Source organism: Penicillium robsamsonii (genome assembly GCF_028829455.1).
Source record: "Penicillium robsamsonii strain IBT 29466 chromosome Unknown utg000001l_segment0_segment0, whole genome shotgun sequence".
NCBI lineage: Eukaryota > Fungi > Ascomycota > Eurotiomycetes > Eurotiales > Aspergillaceae > Penicillium > Penicillium robsamsonii.
Genome location: NW_026643219.1, coordinates 2,685,479 through 2,703,719, shown reverse-complemented (window position 1 = coordinate 2,703,719; position 18,241 = coordinate 2,685,479). Strand labels below are relative to the sequence as shown.

At 49.8% G+C, this 18,241-nt stretch overlaps 7 protein-coding genes across 7 annotated transcripts; 5 read left to right on the top strand and 2 right to left on the bottom strand.

Annotated features, from left to right (window-relative positions):
* Positions 1-750: 750 nt before the first annotated feature.
* Positions 751-1,836, top strand: eb1 (microtubule-binding protein BIM1; the record flags this gene model as incomplete). The annotated part of the gene is made up of 5 exons (XM_057225341.1): positions 751-860; positions 960-994; positions 1,084-1,161; positions 1,223-1,710; positions 1,774-1,836. 5 exons carry the CDS (start codon positions 751-753, stop codon positions 1,834-1,836), a joined length of 774 nt encoding a protein of 257 aa, XP_057089357.1.
* A 1,402-nt stretch (positions 1,837-3,238) lies between these two features.
* On the top strand, positions 3,239-4,939 carry N7447_001064 (uncharacterized protein; the record flags this gene model as incomplete). Its single annotated transcript, XM_057225340.1, has 1 exon — positions 3,239-4,939. The coding sequence occupies one exon, from the start codon at positions 3,239-3,241 to the stop codon at positions 4,937-4,939; it is 1,701 nt and encodes a 566-aa protein (XP_057089356.1).
* A 2,362-nt stretch (positions 4,940-7,301) lies between these two features.
* Positions 7,302-11,107, top strand: pmcB (putative calcium-translocating P-type ATPase(PMCA-type); the record flags this gene model as incomplete). The annotated part of the gene is made up of 5 exons (XM_057225339.1): positions 7,302-8,021; positions 8,132-8,562; positions 8,632-8,777; positions 8,833-10,255; positions 10,318-11,107. 5 exons carry the CDS (start codon positions 7,302-7,304, stop codon positions 11,105-11,107), a joined length of 3,510 nt encoding a protein of 1,169 aa, XP_057089355.1.
* Positions 11,108-11,731: 624 nt separating this feature from the next.
* Positions 11,732-12,397, top strand: N7447_001062 (actin-related protein 2/3 complex subunit 5 family protein; the record flags this gene model as incomplete). The annotated part of the gene is made up of 2 exons (XM_057225338.1): positions 11,732-12,090; positions 12,172-12,397. 2 exons carry the CDS (start codon positions 11,732-11,734, stop codon positions 12,395-12,397), a joined length of 585 nt encoding a protein of 194 aa, XP_057089354.1.
* Positions 12,398-12,597: 200 nt separating this feature from the next.
* Positions 12,598-13,760, bottom strand: N7447_001061 (uncharacterized protein; the record flags this gene model as incomplete). Its single annotated transcript, XM_057225337.1, has 2 exons — positions 12,598-13,440; positions 13,533-13,760. 2 exons carry the CDS (start codon positions 13,758-13,760, stop codon positions 12,598-12,600), a joined length of 1,071 nt encoding a protein of 356 aa, XP_057089353.1.
* Positions 13,761-14,265: 505 nt separating this feature from the next.
* On the top strand, positions 14,266-16,227 carry N7447_001060 (putative dynactin Arp1 p62 subunit RO2; the record flags this gene model as incomplete). Its single annotated transcript, XM_057225336.1, has 2 exons — positions 14,266-14,633; positions 14,715-16,227. The coding sequence occupies 2 exons, from the start codon at positions 14,266-14,268 to the stop codon at positions 16,225-16,227; spliced, it is 1,881 nt and encodes a 626-aa protein (XP_057089352.1).
* Positions 16,228-16,840: 613 nt separating this feature from the next.
* On the bottom strand, positions 16,841-18,238 carry N7447_001059 (40S ribosomal eS7 domain-containing protein; the record flags this gene model as incomplete). Its single annotated transcript, XM_057225335.1, has 4 exons — positions 16,841-17,220; positions 17,297-17,379; positions 17,681-17,953; positions 18,227-18,238. The coding sequence occupies 4 exons, from the start codon at positions 18,236-18,238 to the stop codon at positions 16,857-16,859; spliced, it is 732 nt and encodes a 243-aa protein (XP_057089351.1). The 3' UTR covers positions 16,841-16,856.
* Between the last annotated feature and the right edge of the window lie 3 nt (positions 18,239-18,241).

The window sequence follows — 18,241 nt, the reverse complement described above, 5'->3', positions numbered from 1 at the left end:
GCAATATGGCAGAATAGATTCTTGCTCTTCTTTGTTATTCTTACTTGCATAGCATCAGTGCACAATTATATACCTAGCATACATATATATATATATATATATTCTTATATCTTGTACCTTGTATCGCGATAATAACCTCAATTTCCAATGTCTTGTGTGCGTTTGGTCGTCGCCTGAGGCGACAAGGCACTACAAGATATAGATCGACCATTTCTGCTGGTCAAATATGGCGGCGGAAAAGGCGGTAGCAGCCGCGGTCAAGTGTTGAGTAGTAATGCATGAGCTAACAACTTAATATCCTAAGTGATAGCATGACGAGAGACTTGATATATGAGATTTGATCTGTTACGGTGGAACTGTACCTCACTTGACGATGTAATAGTTTCATGCACCGAGATAATATCTCAACCTACGATGTGATACCTCATGTAGAGCCCGACACCTCAGGCGTAAAGTCATTGATTAACTAATCGATCTGTGATTCGCCAGAAAAGGTGGGCTAGCGCCAGTGTGATCCGTGGGATTTAGCATCAAAACAATCCCTCTGCTGTTTCCTATCAACCACAAAGCAGAGACTACAAGAAGTCCTGGACTTGCGGTGTAATATCTTCATTAAGCTCATTTTCCGCTTAGCGCTCATCTCAGTCTCATTTCCCGCTTTAGCGTTTCCATTGATATCTACTCTACCCCACCATCATGGGTGAATCCAGGTTCGGCTTTTCTCCTATTCCCCGCCCTCTCGCGACCAATATGGGCTTACTGACGCTGATCAATTTATGTTTTGTTAGACAGGAATTGCTGGCATGGCTTAATAACCTGCTGCAGCTGAATCTCACCAAGATTGAGCAGTGTGGAACCGGGTATGGTTGATCAATCTTCTCTCCAACTTCAAAGGGCCCGCGGGGCGATCTTTTTTTTTGTATAGATCAAGATGTGCTAACCTCTTATCTTGTCTATAGTGCTGCCCTCTGCCAGATCTTCGATTCGATTTTCAGTATGTACTCACCACGACTTGCGCAACAATTGAGAGAGACGGTCCCGTAGTGGTGGAACAAATACTGACTGGTTAATTTTTTTGTTCAGTGGATGTTCCTATGTCCCGGGTCAAGTTCAACGTCAACACTGAATATGCTTACCTTCAGAACTTCAAAGTTCTTCAGAGTATGTGAAGGCGGATTCCAAACCGGCCAACGATTCCCTTTTAACATGTTCAATCACCCAGATGTCTTCGCCCGTCACCAGGTCAACAAACCTATCCCCGTCCAATCCCTTACAAAGTGCCGCATGCAGGACAACCTTGAGTTCCTCCAATGGGTTAAGAAATACTGGGACCAGCACTACCCCGGTGGTGAATACGATTCCGTCGGTCGACGCAAGGCGTCCGGCGCCCCTGCTTCCGTCGGTGGCGCCCCCGCTTCACGCGCCCCATCTGCCAGCAGCGCACGCCGTGGAGTGACCCCAACAACTGGCGGCGTCCGTCCCCGCGTTGCCGTCGGCGCGGCCAGTGGAGCAGCGGTGGCTGCCCTACAACAGGAGGTCTCGACACAGAAGGAAGCTATCGCAGGGTTGGAGAAGGAGCGTGACTTCTACTTTGCCAAGTTGCGCGATATTGAGCTGCTGCTCCAGAGCGCCATTGAAGCCGACCCCGAGCTCGAAAAGGAGGAAGATACGCTTGTTAAGCACATCCAGGGCATTCTATACTCGACCGAGGTGCGTTCCCTAGACCTATTTCGCTGAGGATTCCCCCAACTGACGCTTATGCGCTCCCCACAGGACGGCTTTGAGATTCCCGCTGAAGGAGAGGAGGGTGCGGCCGACGAGCTCGAGACTTTTTAGGTGAAATGAGTTCTGGGAGAGGAGGAAAGACCCGTTACTAATACCCCCGCGTCTTCTATTCTCTTTGCATTGTCAAATAAGACGAGCCGAGCACGTAGATATGGAGTCACAAATGCATACCTATTTTTCCAGAGTGGTCTGATACTTAGGCTTAAAATAGGTTTTTTATGGAGAATGGATCGGCACATGATTCTCCTTTAGTACAACGTACGATGGGATTAGGTGGACACATTATTTGAGAAATATGAAAATATTTGAACTCATGAGAGTCGAAAACATAATATCTTTCAATTCTTTATGTATCTGCATGTAGCCCTTGCCTACGTAAAGTCCATTTAACGCTAAACTGGTGATAATTAAACCTGCATGGTGGACTAATCCCAAAGTAGATTAGTATCCTTGGCTAGAACCTCATCTGGGCCCTGTCACTTGCTATTCGTTGCGGTACCTGGCGGTACCTGCGTTGAGAGAACTGGCTTTTGTTTTGGTTTTTTTGTTCTCTTCTTGACATCGAAAATTCAAGAAACTTCTTTCTAAATTCAAAGGAGAAAAAAAGAAAGAATCTGCCGGCCCCCGAGCCTAGTTCGTCAACACGGGTCGCCTAGACTAGACCTCGATAGGGGATTGCTGGGTCCGGTCTGGGTCTTTCCATCATTTTCCCGTTTCGCTTCTCTTTCGTGTGTCTCGCTTTCTGCTTTCTATTTTGATTTCTATTTTAGTCAATTTTTTGCGTCTTGCTTTGCATTTTGTCTTCCCCTCTTGACACTCAAAATTGTGCCGAGAGTGTGACCATACGACCCTGAAGCTGTCAATCCCGACCTGCTTACTCTCTCGACATATTAAACACTCGATATTTCTTTTGGATCCAGATATCCAAAGAACACAATGGATTAGGAAGTGAGACTGGCCTCTCTTTTTTTTTTTATTCCGCTCTTTTTTTTTGTCACTCTTTTACTCCAGGTATGTGTGTATCAATTCGAGTCCGTGGAGCCATCTGTTTGCTTACACTTGGGGGCTTCTCCAATTGAATTCATACTAACTCTGCTCAGTCGTTGGTACGATTGTCATTCCCTCCGCGTAACTGTGCGCCGTATACAATATCCTTGGAAAGCTATTTATGCTACGCTTTTGCGAACATCCATTCTTTCATATTGTCGACCGGGTCATTCCTTTCTCAGTCCGATCTATCAATCTTTCCACTCCAACTGTGCTCATGCTAGAGCGTGTTTTCCTTTCGTTTACATTCACGTCTACGTTTGCCGACTTTAACCTTATCAGTCCCATCCTTCGCTAAGCTCAACCTCTGTGAGGATCAACGATACATCTTTTTTTCTGCTACTTTGTCTTGACATCCCATTGCATGTGATCGCCAGACGTACACGTGTATGGAAAAATTGTCAACATGGCTCATGGTCATCACCGTCACTCGCGCATCGACAAGCTAATCAGCGCCAGGCGCCGCGCGGCCGTTGATGAAGATGCGGGCTCTGATTTACTTGAGGATGATCCATTTCAACATCCCATCCTCCCCGCTGTTATACTTCCGGATGAAAGTTGTGACTCGAGAAACTCGTTGTGTCTTGAGCATGCCGTGAATGAATCTGATCCATTGCTTGAAAAGCGGGACGAGACGACCTCCGCCGACCCGACTCCTATTGAGACTGTATTGCAGATAGTCGATGCTAGCTCACACACCCTCTTCCAATCGACCGGTACTGACTTGCCGATGACGACAACGGATTCTACGGATGCTAGTTATATTCCGCCGGGCCCGGGCAGCTTGACTGCGACTGCGACTGCAAGTGCAAGTATCCCTATAGACTTAGGGTTATTGACCTCGCCGACGCCCTCTCCTGCTACCCAGCCAACATCTTCGTCACTACCCGAAACATCAGTTTCAAGCAACTCCACGATCTCAACTCAAACTTCTTTGACCACCACAAACTCCACGAGTCAACTTACATCAGCATTAAGACATACCTCAGCAACAGTCATCATATCGCCTGGATGGAATCCGACTCCACGAGTCGGTCCTCCTAGCTCTATGCCCTCTGTTACGACAACGACAACGTCAATGTCAACGTCAATATCACTGTCACTGTCAACCTCAACCTCAACCTCAACCCAGGCGCACAACCAGTGGTCATATTCCGGTTCTAGCTCCGACTCCAGTTCTGACCTCAGCTACAGCTCCAGTTCTGGCTCCACTGCCAGTTCCGGCCACTCAACGAGCCCAACCTCTAGCACAGACTACGCAACTTCTTCGACGGGTGTATATGGAGGTGCTGAGTCAACTGGCTCAACGACTGCTACCGGATCCGCGCCAACCACAAGTGAAACAAACGCATCGGGGGATCCGACAATCGATCCCGAGACATCTAAAATTGTGGGCGGTGTAGTAGGATCAGTTGCCGGCCTCGCTCTCATTCTTTTCCTTCTATTCTACTACCTCCGCCGCCGAGGATTCTTTATGGGCAAAATAGGACGTCCCACTATGTTAGGTGACGCGGCAGCAGGAGCAGGGGCCGGGCCTCGAGATGTTGCCGAACGGCGCGAAAGCAACGACCCCCTCTTCACAGCCTCATACTTCGCCCCCGCATTCATGAAGAAATGGCGCCAGTCAACGGCAACAACGCGCTCCGGTAGCACCGTCAACTCTGTCCCCAGCGAACGCGGATTCCAAAAGATTTCCGGCAGAAAGCTCCCTCCCGTCTTCACGCACGGTGGCGACGGCTATGGCGGTGGACTAGACGGCGATTCCCCCACTATCCCAGGCTTTACTCCCACGTCTTCAGCAACGGGACCAATGGGATCACCCTCCTATGCTCCGCCCCCAACCTCACAATATGGCGGCATGCCCCTAGACTCAAAATACACCCGCGAGGTCGAAGAACACACCCCACCCTTACGCTCCAACCCCGTGCATCTCCCTATCTCCAGTTCGGTCAACGTTTCTACCCCGATCACTATCACACCTGCCCATCCCGTTGCGCAACCCCAGAGCGCAGTCCCTTTCGCGCCCCGACCGGATGCGCTCGGCCGCAGTCTGCATAGTTTCGACGGGAGTCGAAGCAGCCGCTTCACTGAGGTTATTGATCCGTAATTGTCAATGTGATATGGGACATGTGAAATGATAGAAATGAAGTGATGGGTGGGGTGCTGGCCTTGAGATCGGACTCCGGGGCCAAGCCCCGATTGTGCCTTTTTTTTATTGTTAATATTTTCTGTTTGATTCTACTTTGTGCTGTAAAGCGCATTTCCTGTCTTTGATTGTCATTTTGTTGTATTTTCCTTTTTCATCATTGATACCCCCCTCTTTCTCTTCTCTTTTGCTCCTTTTCTCTTACTTCTTGTTTAAATTAATTTCACTTACTCTTCCCACTTATCCTGAATGTATGTTTGTCATTGTGGATATATTTTTGGTTCTTTTATAGTATGAATGACTACGTGAATGAGTCAAGACCTGACGGTAAGTATCAGCTCGGATAATCAATGTAATCTAAAACCATCGAGCTTCATACATGAAACCTTGTGATCTGCCATCTATATGGCTGCTGGCTGAGAAATCACTCAGGTTTTGGACTGCTTACTACATGTAGATGAGCAGGAGTGCCCAGGTACTCATCAGCCGTGTAACTCTTGCCTCAGCGAATTCTGTCTAGGTGGCTATGCATGCTGACCATGTGGCAAGCTCGGTGAAACAGTTGGATTAGACATTCCTTTCTATATGCCCAACGAGTCAAAACAGATCAATGTATTCGAATGCTTTACAAACCAACCTCACTTCCAAATATACCAGACTTCAGGCGTCAAATGGTCGAAGAGGCTGAACATCGATGGCGTACATTTGAAGCGGTCTATTCAGCATTCGTGTCAAATGAGGCTTGGTAGGAACGTATGTGAAAGCATTAGCATCTCTCAACCTTATCTGCCTTTACGCGTTCTAAGACCAAATTTAGATCGTGTTTCCTTTTTACAGCCACTGTCAGTTCCTCGGGTGCTGTGTTGAAGTACGAGGTCTTCTGCCTACTCAAGAGCCTCGGAGTAGCCTTGCCTTGAAGCGAAATCACCCATTATCGCTGCCACCTATTGCACTGCCCTTTCACCACCAAGCTGGTGATGTTTCTTGCCCCCCAGGTTCTACTAGAGCTCACGAGGCTCCCGTCATAGTATGAGGCGCACCGCCACCCATTCAAACGCACCGCCACAATTACGCCACAAGGTGAGCTCACTTCCTTGTTCTCCACGCCTCCTTTCCCCCGGATACCAATATCAAGTTACCAATGACTGCGGATAAGTGGCTGGCGAAACCAAATCATTTTGAGTCATGTGCCTCCATAGATTTCCACAGTCGCATGGTCATGATGCGCACAGTCTAGCCGCTCAGGTGGACACTTCCCCGTCTCCCAGAACAGCGATAGCCAAGCCCCATGATGCGATGAGTATGGCCTCCTTACTTGCGCCCATCAAAAATCATTAGGTACATCCATAGTATGTATCGAGGTGAAAATCATTTTCCGCCAGCTGATTGGGTGGTCATTTGCAAAGAATCGAGGCGCAGCGGTTTTGGCCTCTCCACAACGACAAACCCAATTTTATTTTAACGCCCTCACATTGGATACCTGCACTTGGCGTAACGCTATTCGATGGCTGATCACAGAATTTAGCTTGCATGGAGTACTTCGTAGCATGAAGAAGTCGGGCTCGAGTTTGAGAATAACACCGGCGCGTACATTCCTCGGCTTTCGCTATGGATGCCTATGAAGTTCGCCATAATACTATCCTTCTCTGTATATGGGACGGAGCCCCTGTTCCAGCTATCAAAGATTACATTACCGCCAAAGGGGGCTGTGTCTCTTGTCGGTAATAAAAGTGGCCACACCCTGGATCATTTCAGGATATTATATTTTACTTTACGATAGCTCTGACTTTCTCAAGTGGATATTATACATCCCTCTGGTACATACTTGGCTTGTTTTCAACAAAACCGCTCGTTGCAAATTGCCTGGAATTTGACTAAAGATCCTCGGCGTTCTGGGCAAATCCTTGGAGATTCACTACACAGCCCCATTAAGAGGGGAAAGATAAACAGGGTCTTCGGAATCCCGGCGGCACACGAGACGTTGATATTAACTATTATACGAAGTGCACCTACTTTTATTGATTCGCAAATTTCCTCTGAACTCGATGGGATTTGCACACTATGTCTTCTTCAAACAATGACACCTCCCATCAGGGCTCATTATTGAGCCCTGTTATAGTGACTGACTTTTCGGGCAGGGAGGTCGGTCACCCATACCATCCTATAAACACTTGAACTCTTTTGCTGATCTTATTTCATTTTTTTCCAGCGATCTATATCTACAGCCTCTTCCGCATGGTCGGGACCTACAGATCTAAATCAAAGCCCAACTTCTCCCGTCTCACCAGATACGGTATGGAACCAACCAGATCCAGCGCGGCTGATGGTTCAAAATCCCTCACATCAACCGTCGCCGTCGATTGATGGCGATACATTGCGTCCGCGGGCGGACTCATTCGCTTCTTCTGCAGATACTGTAGTTCGTTCGCGGGCGAACTCCGAAGTAAACTCGGCACATATTTCCAAAGATGCTTATGACGATGTATCGTTGTCAGATGCTTTGAAACCCGACCCTCGGAATGAAACTGATTTCCAAGTCGAAGATAATCGGTTTGCGTTTTCCCCCGGTCAACTAAACAAAATGCAGAACCCGAAGTCCCTGGCTGCATTCCATGCTCTTGGCGGCTTGCAGGGTCTGGAGCGTGGTCTGCGCACAGATCTCAATGCCGGTTTGTCAATAGATGAAGGGCGTCTGGAGGGTAATGTCGAGTTCATGGATGTGGCACCTTCGCAACACACATCTACAGGAAAATCTCCGTTACCAGATAACACTTCGAAGCCGGCGCCGGTGTCAGCAGGTGGTAGTGGCTCACCCTTCGAAGACCGCATCCGTGTCTTCAGTCAGAATAAACTACCCGCACGGAAATCGACCGGGTTCCTGAGACTATTCTGGATTGCGTATAACGACAAAATCATTATATTATTGACTATCGCCGCTGTGGTCTCACTATCCCTAGGGATATACGAGACCGTGTCAGAAGGCACAGGCGTCGACTGGGTGGAGGGAGTCGCCATCTGTGTGGCTATTTTGATTGTTACAATTGTGACAGCTGCCAACGATTGGCAAAAAGAGAGACAGTTCGCTAAACTCAACAAACGGGCAAGTATTCCCATACCAACTCAAGAAAGTGAACATATCTAACATCCTAACAGAACGATGACCGTGAAGTCAAAATCACTCGCTCGGGAAAAACCAATATGATTTCAATATACGATATCATGGTTGGAGACATCATCCATCTTGAGGCAGGCGATTCCATCCCCGCGGATGGTATTCTAGTTACAGGCTTCGGGGTGAAGTGTGATGAGTCTTCCGCTACCGGCGAGTCGGATCAAATGAAAAAGACCCCCGGCCATGAAGTCTGGCAGCAAATTGTCGACGGCAAGGCAACCAAAAAACTCGACCCGTTCCTGATCTCCGGTAGCAAGGTCCTTGAAGGTCTTGGAACTTATGTTGTCACCAGTGTTGGGCCATATTCTACCTACGGACGGATCTTGCTGTCGCTGCAGACTCCCAATGACCCAACGCCGCTTCAGGTCAAGCTGGGTAAGTTGGCGGATTGGATTGGATACTTGGGTACAGCGTGAGTAGACTCCCCCCCCCCCCCGGACTTCCTTTTTTTCTTGTACAGGTTACTGATAATAATTTACAGAGCTGCTGGTATTCTGTTCTTCGTTCTGCTCTTCCGTTTTATAGCCGATCTTCCTAATCACCCGGAAAAGAACGGTGCTATGAAAGGCAAAGAGTTTGTGGATATTCTTATCGTTGCTGTCACGGTTATTGTTGTCGCTATTCCAGGTAAGCGCTGATTCTTCGAATTATGTGAACTATGCTGACATCCATGTTCTTCTAGAGGGCCTTCCACTGGCAGTAACGCTGGCTTTGGCCTTTGCTACCACCCGAATGGTCAAAGAGAACAATCTCGTCCGTGTCCTTCGCGCATGCGAGACAATGGGCAATGCCACAGTCATCTGCTCTGATAAAACAGGTACATTGACACAGAATAAAATGACTGTGGTGGCCGGAACCTGGGGCTCGGACCAGGGCTTCAGCCAGAGAACCGAAGATGAAGACGTGAAGGGGTCAATGACTATTTCGGCGATTTCCCAGCAATTATCGGCTCCGATCAAAGATCTGATCATCAAGAGCATTGCTTTGAACTCGACTGCCTTTGAACAGGAAAAAGAAGGCTCCATAGATTTTGTCGGTAGTAAGACTGAGGTTGCTATGCTTCAGTTGGCCCGAGATTATATGGGAATGGATCTTGTCTCGGAGCGTGGCTCCGCCGAGATCGCCCAAGTGATTCCTTTTGACTCCGCCAGGAAGTGCATGGGTGCTGTTTACCGTGTTCCTGGTGTTGGTTACCGACTGCTTGTCAAGGGAGCGTCCGAGATAATGGTTGGCGTCTGTACCTCAGAAATTGTCAACATCGATACTTCCAAGGAGAGACCCGATGTGGAGCAGCTTTCTGAGGCACAGAAGCAGCGCCTTCTCGAGCTCATCGACAACTATGCTCACAAGTCTCTTCGGACAATCGGCATGGTTTACAAGGATTTCACGGCCTGGCCACCGGCAGAGGCCAAGAATTCTGAAGATTCTTCGGCGAATTTCGACGATTTCTTCCATGGTATGACCTGGGTCGGAGTCGTAGGTATTCAGGACCCTCTCCGCCCCGAAGTCCCGGAAGCCATTCGAAAATGCCACTCGGCAGGCGTCCAGGTCAAGATGGTAACTGGTGACAACATTGCCACTGCCACTGCTATTGCATCTTCTTGTGGAATCAAGACGGAAGATGGATTGGTCATGGAAGGTCCTAAGTTCCGCCAACTCACAAACGCGGAGATGGATGAAGTTCTTCCCCGCCTACAAGTACTGGCACGATCATCCCCCGATGACAAGCGAATCTTGGTCGAGCGGCTCAAGGCCCTCGGTGAAACGGTTGCTGTAACAGGCGATGGTACTAATGACGGCCCGGCTTTGCGAACTGCAGACGTCGGCTTCTCTATGGGTATTGCTGGTACTGAGGTCGCGAAGGAGGCGAGTTCGATCATCCTTCTGGATGATAATTTCAAGTCCATTATCACAGCGATCTCTTGGGGCCGAGCTGTCAATGATGCCGTTGCCAAGTTTTTGCAGTTCCAGGTCACTGTCAATATCACGGCTGTGATACTCACCTTCGTGTCATCTGTATACAGCAGTGATAACACCAGTGTGTTGACCGCTGTGCAGCTACTCTGGGTGAATCTGATTATGGACACCTTTGCCGCTCTCGCCTTGTAAGTCTTTCTGCCTCTTTTACAGCTCGTTTGAACTTTTTACTAACGTTTTGGAACAACAGAGCCACTGATGCCCCTACTGAACAAATTCTCGACCGCAAGCCTGTCCCCAAACACGCCTCCCTCTTCACATTGACCATGTGGAAGATGATTCTCGGCCAAGCAGTGTACCAGCTAGCCATCACATTCATGCTCTATTTCGCAGGCGACAAGCTCCTCAGTGCCCATCTCAGCTCAGATCCCGAGATGCGCACGAAGGAGCTGTCGACCGTGGTCTTCAACACGTTCGTGTGGATGCAGATCTTCAACGAATTCAACAACCGCCGACTCGACAACAAGTTCAATATTTTCGAAGGCATGCTCCGCAACTACTGGTTCCTAGGAATCAACACCATCATGGTCGCTGGTCAGATCATGATCATCTACGTGGGCGGCCAGGCATTCGCCGTGACTCGCTTGAGTAGCACCCTCTGGGGGGTATGTGTTATCTGTTCCATTGCCTGCTTGCCCTGGGCTATCGTGCTCCGACTCATTCCAGACTACCATTTCGGTATTGTTTTCAATGCCGTTGTTGGCGGTATGACGGTTATCTTGCGCCCGCTTTCTAAGGGGTGCAAGGCAATTGGTCGTGGTATCAGGTCCTTCTTTAGACCTGTGAAACGTTTCACCCGTCGTGTTGTCAACAAGCAGAAGTCGGAAGATGCACTCGAGTTGGATTCGCCGCCCGCAAACTCTGCTGATCCCGAAGAAGCTCCTGAGAGTCTTAATCAGAACAAGCAAAAGTCTCCTGAACGTCCTGCCACTCCTACTCTTGTCGTGGTGCCCCCTATCACAATTACGACCTCTCCTTAATTTGTCATTTTAGCGTTGTTATTAATTAGCATTTTGTGGCTGTGAGATATCTTGTTATTTTGCGATTGTTTATAAAGTATTGGGTTTGATAGAGGATATGTATATATACCACTGGAAAAAACGACACTCCCGCGTTAATAATAAAATTTACTTATTTCTGCATGGAAAATACACTGGAAATCAGTAGCCTTGTTTAGTAGCATTCTCAATATCATATAAAACATGAGCCTCCAGGCAACTAGGTGAAGGTACTATATATTTCTGCCTTAGGCCACAACACCCCGTCTACCAAGTGTCCAGCTCCATCTCCCGTAGACTCCCCAATTGGTTCCGCATTACCCTGTCAACTCACCTTGTTACTTATCTGTGATCAGTTAATCTGATCCCTGTCTCTCCCAACCCACATCGTTATTTCATTCTATCCCCATTGGATCTCATACTTCTCGGAGACGTTCCCACGTCACTAGTAATCTCCCCGCTTCCGCCCACCGCACCGATATACCAAACAGACCAACAGGCAGCTCCCCACAAAGCTCCCTGACCCGTTCGACTGGCTTGATCAACAACTTGATCGAGACCCATTTCTACCCAACTTCTGCCCTCGACCAAACCCCAACCGCCATCATGTCGCAAATCAACTACCGCACCATCAACATCGATGCCCTGGACCCCGAGTCCTCGACCAACTTCCCCATGGAATCCCTCCTCCCCGCCACACTCCCCCAAGCTGCAAGCGCCAGTGACGCGGCAAATGCCGCGACACAGGTGCGCCAGATGCTGCGCGGCGGTGACCCGGAGGGCGCTCTGCGTACTGTTCTCGACACGGCGCCGCTGGGCGGCGACGACCGCGCCAAGGAGGTCCATCTTGCTACCGTCATCGATGTGCTGCAGGGTATCCGGCAGGGCGAGATGACTCGCATCCTGGAGGGAGTGTGCAGCGGGGATGGTGGCGCTGAGCGGGCGGATTGCTTGATGAAATACCTGTAAGTGGACTACTGTTAGGATTTCCAGAGGAACCGTCTGGTGGGGAATCGTGGATTTAATTGCTGATTTATTGATTACAGGTACAAGGGAATGTCCTCGGCTACTCCTGGTAGCGGTGCGCAGACCCCAAAGAATGTGGTTTCGCCTCAGAACACGGGCTTCTCGCAGATCCAGGCTCGCAACTTGGCTGAAGGTGGTGGTGGTGGTCAGCAGATGAGCGTTTTGTTGAGCTGGCACGAGAGGCTTGTGGAGATTGCTGGTACTGGGTCGATTGTGCGGGTCATGACTGATCGTAGAACGGTTTGAGCGGAGAAAACAACATCGGATGGAGGTTCGTTTCTTATGATTTACATTTGACTGTTTTTTCGTTCCTGTCTTGGTAGAGGCTTGCATTCCATACATGCCTGTGGATAATATCTCTCCAGTGTCGCTTTAAGCGTAGTTTTACATTATTATATTGTCACAAAATATTGGGCTCTTTCTCTTTGCCCTTTTGTTTCCATTCTTCATGGTCTATTGAAGTCGCCTCCCTCAAGAACGTCCTTGAGGTTAATATCGCCGCTGCCACGCGGCAACGGCTGCGACTGGCCCTCGCCTTCCTTCCACCCAATCATATAAATCAACCGGAACGTCGCCGGGATACCACGGTCACCTTCCTCCATGTGCAGGGAACGATATATAGCCTCATTAGCCAGCAAGACATCCCGAGAAAGCGGCGCCGAGTCACGGTTCATGATAGCGTTACTCTCACCCATCGCCTGCAAATCCTTCATGAGCGCAAATGTATCCGGGAACTCGACCACAATATCCTCAACATCAACAGTGAGCATCTTGAACCCAGCACGGCCCAACAAGCTCCCGACATCCTTGACATCTGCCAGAGGCGATATATGCGGACTCACACCACCGCGTCGCTCCATATCAGCCAGTTGCAGCGACCCGCGCAGCTCGTACAACGTATCGCCACCGAACATAGCCGCGATAAACGGCGCATCAGGCTTCAATATTGTGTTCACCTGTGCCAGGAGCGCGGGCAGGTCGTTGATCCAGTGGATCGAGAGCGACGAGAGCACGGCGTCGAAGCTGTTTGGTGCGTACGGCAACGTTTCCAGGTCCGGAATCACATCCCGCTGGATATCGACTTCTTTGTTAAACGGATCATTCTCGTCGCGGTGGAGCAGCGCATGCGATGTCTCCACGCATGTCAGCTTCGAGATCTTTTTTGATAGCGGTGGTGTGATGGTTCCTTCCGGCATGGATGAGTCGAGATTGGGGGATGTGATAGCTCGGGCAATGTTGCAGCTATTTGCGCCTAGATCCAGGACGTTTGGGAAGTCGCGTTTAATGTCCTATTCATGGCGAGAGAAGCTCTTGTCAGTGGATGTGTCTTTTTTACTACTTCTGCGCTTTTTTTCTGCGCTTGCTTCATTGAGTGGCTTACCAGTAAGCGCTCACATAGCCGCATTGCTACTTCATCTTTCAGGTAGTCGACTTTCCGACTTTCTTCGACATTCCGGGCTGCCCGATCTTTTTGGAGGTGCTTGACTTTGCGGTTGAAGACTTCAAGCATTGGGTTGCCGGGCGTCTGGCTGGCATAGTTTCGGATAGTAATTGATGGGGTAAAGCATCGCCTTGCGAGGCTGGCACGAAATGTCCGTAGAGATATCATTGTGGCTGGATAATGGATATGAGGATTCAAAACTCTCAAGCATACCAGTCCATGACTTTGCGGCGATAGTGGGCAGAAAATGGCGGGAGCTGACGTCGATTGTTGATGCGGAAGAGCTCCCTCTCCGCAGACCGTGGACTTTATGCAATTGGTGTCTTCGAGACACTTGACCTGGTGTCGGTTCATACTTCTCAATACACATTGTGCATAGTGCATTGAGCGTGGCAGAACAATTGCAACTGCTGCACGAGTAAGTCACCGCGCGCCAACACGCTGCTCTCAGAGTCTCTGGGTTGGCGCAATAAGGTTGAGATCCTTAAAACCAAGATATTTTTACTCGAAAGACAAGCCGTCTGGTAGCCACGAATTCTCTATCGGTCGATCTGTTTCCTTCGTCACGCTATTCAACTCTCGACCCCACAAAGACGAAGCATGATTTGATCCAAGTACACACCTCGAAAGCTACCACACACCGTCTCGCTCGCTCCTCCACGTCGATATCAAAATGTCGCGTCCTTTCCCATATACCTACATATCATGCCCCTGCGCCGACACGCCGGTCCCCGATCCAGCGAGGAAGCGAAAGTCGAGGGAGTCCCCGCAGAAATCACCAGCCGAGCAGGCGAACACAGACCAAGACAAGAAATTATCAGCAAAGGAGGAGCAACACGAAGAGGATGACGAAGAGCAAACCTTTGATCCCCGCTCTCCACGGTCCAACTTCTCGCTGTATCCGCCTGAACAACTCCTATACTGCGAGGAGTGCCACCAAATCAAATGTCCTCGATGTATTACGGAGGAGATCGTAAGCTGGTATTGTCCTAGCTGCTTGTTTGAAACCCCGAGCAGTATGGTGCGGAGTGATGGTAACCGGTATGTACTAGAGGGTGTGAAGGGTTGTGTTCAAATATGTTCAAATATGTTCAAATATAGCTAACACGCGCATATCTATAGATGTGGCCGGAATTGTTTCAATTGTCCTGTTTGTACAGCTCCGTTAGCTGTGAGTACCATTGAGAATGCGACAGGAAACGGGCCTCAACAGGGTCCGTGGGTGTTATCTTGTGGATACTGTCTTTGGACGACGTTAGACATCGGCATCAAATTTGATAAGCCGACAAATATCCGCAGTCAACTGCAAAAGATGACAGATTCCACTGCCCCGGCTGCTCTTGATCGCTCGAGGCAAGGTTCTCGCGCCTTTGGAGATCTGAAACATCCGTTGTCCAGCTACGCCTCGATTGACGAGCCGTCCAATGCGCGCGAGCGTGATGGAGAGCAAGCTGACCCTAAAGATGACCCGGCTGCGCCTCCAATGGGCACAGACGCCCGGTTCGCAGCCCTGAAAAGCTTTTACCGTACACAGATCGCCGAAACATCAAACTCGCCAACTGATCATCTCAGCTCGGAATTTGGGTTCTCTTCGCCAGGCGCACTAAACCGTCTTATGTCTCTCTACACATCTTCATCACGACTAAGCGGGTTGTATGGCGGCAAACAGAAGCCTAAATCCAAACCACCTGTTATGCGTGAAGCTCTGACTGCAAGCGAGGGCCTTCAAGTCACCCAAGAAAACAACGAGACGGACATGATTGCACGACTTCAGTCTCCAGAATGTAGCTGGGATGGTATGGCCTCGATAGACCAGCGCGCAACCCAATCACCAGAAGCCCGCTTCGTCGACGATCTCCTCCCACTCCCAGTTCTCCTCCGCACCAAGCGAGCCAAGCGATGCAAGTCCTGCAAGCACATCCTCGTGAAACCCGAGACCAAGCCGCAATCTACTCGCTTCCGCATCCGCCTAATTGCCCTCAGCTACATCCCTCTCCCAACCCTCCGTCCTCTAACTCTCTCTTCTTCATCAGCCCTCCCAGCCATGGCCCCAACCACCGACCTTAACTCCCTCCCACCGCTGCGCCCAATCCACGTCCTTCTTACCCTTAAAAACCACATGTTCGACCCAGTCCGCATCACCCTCGCCACGCCCCCTGTAACCCCTGGCCACGTTGCAACGAAAGTCACAGTTCTCTCTCCGCAGTTCGAAATTGGCGCGAACAGCGATGTCTGGGACGAAGCGTTGCAGGGTGGCTCTGCACCGTCAACAAGTGACTCTCGCTCCGCCGTTTTACGCGGAGTTCCCGAAGCAGGCAAGGTGTGGGATAAGGGCCGGAACTGGACGACCGTCGTGTTGGAGGTTGTTCCTGGTACATTGCCTGGGAGTAGTGCTGAAGGTGGCGATGGCAATCCCAATACCAAGACCACTGACGAGGATGTCGTGGCGGTTGCGGCTTCTAAGCAGGATGAGGATGTGCTTGAGATTCCGGTCTTTGTGCATATGGATTGGGATGCGGATGCGCAGCTTGATCAGCAGAATATTGGGAAGGGGTCTAAGCCTGATGATAAGGTTACCAGGGAGTTGGCTTATTGGATGGTGCTAGGTGTGGGGAGAATCCAGCCTTCGTTGTAGATAGAGGATGACATTCTCTTGTTCATATTCGCGTTGACTGGTTTGCGTTTTATACCTTTCATACCCCGAGTGTACTTGTTTTGTTCTGTTGATAGAAGCATCCATCTACTATTCCCCAGTGAGCTTTCGATTTGATACTGCCAAGTAAGCATAACAGCAAAATATAAGCTACTTGACTTAACCATGGAGAGATATTCAACAATTATATCTGAATGTCCACGGGCACTCAATCCTATAATCTACAAGCTGTCTAGATCCCAATCCGAGCCAGACAGAACCATCTAAAAAAGAAGCAATGTAAAGTCGGAATTGTTGAATTGGAATACTATCGGATATTCCATCCCACCCTCATTAGATCGGGAGAGAGAGAACTCAACTCCATCGCCTCACCCAGAGCTCACACCGGACACAAACAATGCAACCAGTGACTGGGGGCAAAAAAAGAAAAGAGAAAAAACCGTCAATGCATTTTTATGGAGATCATCTCTTTGGAACCCATCAATGGCGTTGAATCTAGCAACAATTCAAAACTAGAAGCAATGCCATTCTCCCACGCATCAACCGAGCACATTCCAAGCCCCTAGCCCCAAAAAAAATCAAAGTGAACAATGAAATTCTAAATTATGCATTTAGAACTCAGCGCCGCTCTGGGGGAACTCGAAGGCAACGGCACGGCCGGTGAGGCGACGGTAGACCTCGCCGTAGGCATCGAGGCGGTGGTCGACACCACCACGCTCCTTCTCGTCGAGGATGACCTTGAGGGTCTTGGAGCCGTCCTCCTTGGTGCGGGTGCGCTTACCGACAATCTCGACGGGGTAGACGAGGTCGGAGAGAATGGCGTCGTGGACGGCGGTCAGAGTGCGCGAACGGGGACGCTTCTGGGTCTGGGTGGTGCGCGAGTTGACGGAGCGCTTGGGGCGGGGCAGGATACGGCGCTGAGCCACGAAGAGGACGTGGCGGTCGGAGAACTTCTTCTCGAGCTCGCGGGTAAGACTGGAGTTGGTGTTAGTTTCGAGGTTGTTCTTTGCTGGGGTTGGTCCATTCGTGTTGGAAAGGACTGGTTGCTTACCGCTGCTGGATCTTGTGGAAGCTGGTCAGGAGGGGGACGGGGACGAAGACAATGATGGCCTTCTTGCCGTGGCCGACCTCAACCTAAATAGCGAGAATAATGTCAGAGCGTTGTCCGGTTGAAAATGTCGTTGCACACAGAAACTGAAATTCCTCCTGGAACGGCGTCTAGCTCTGCGAATTTTCATATCCATTTGTATGTTGCCTCCGTTGCCGATGATTCCACTCCATATTGATCATTTTTGGCGTTGGTGGACATGAATTGAAATCAATCCACAAATCCAACCAATATACCCCGGAGCATCGAAAATCCCTCGAAAATTCACAGACGCCATTCCAGAACGATTCAATTCGTATGTCGGGAGCCTCGGACAACGATTCTTACCTCGCGGGCAGAGACGAACTGCAGGGGACGAAGGCTGGCCTTCAGGTCCTGTGTGTTGCTCTCGAGGTCGAAGAGAGCGCCGGCGATCGCGGTCTCCAGCTCGGAGGGGTTCTGCCGGGACGGCGAGTTGGGGGCGATCTTGTTGATGGCAGCCATTATTGCGAGCGACGGGGTGCTGCGGGAAGTGCTGGTGGTGATGTCGACGGAGGGGAGGTTCGCAGATTGAATCGAATGGGAATTTGCTGTGGGATCGGCGCATTCGCTTAGGGTGCGCTATTTCCTTGTTGGGTTTAGCGTGGCCGTCTTAGGGCTCGTTGCTGATTAGTGGATTGCTGCTGAAGGAGATCCACTATCCGACTCGCCTTTGGTTAACAACTACCCCAGGACCTTTTTCTGGCGATATTGTTCTACTCTTCACTGATTTGTAGGCACGGGGATTATTTCTGATTGCTGATGCCAATTTCGAAAAAAAATTTACACTCTAATCACATTGTTATAACGAGGTGTCTCTGGGGAATACCACACTGTAGACTATTAAGACCACACGGAAGTCTCCATTGG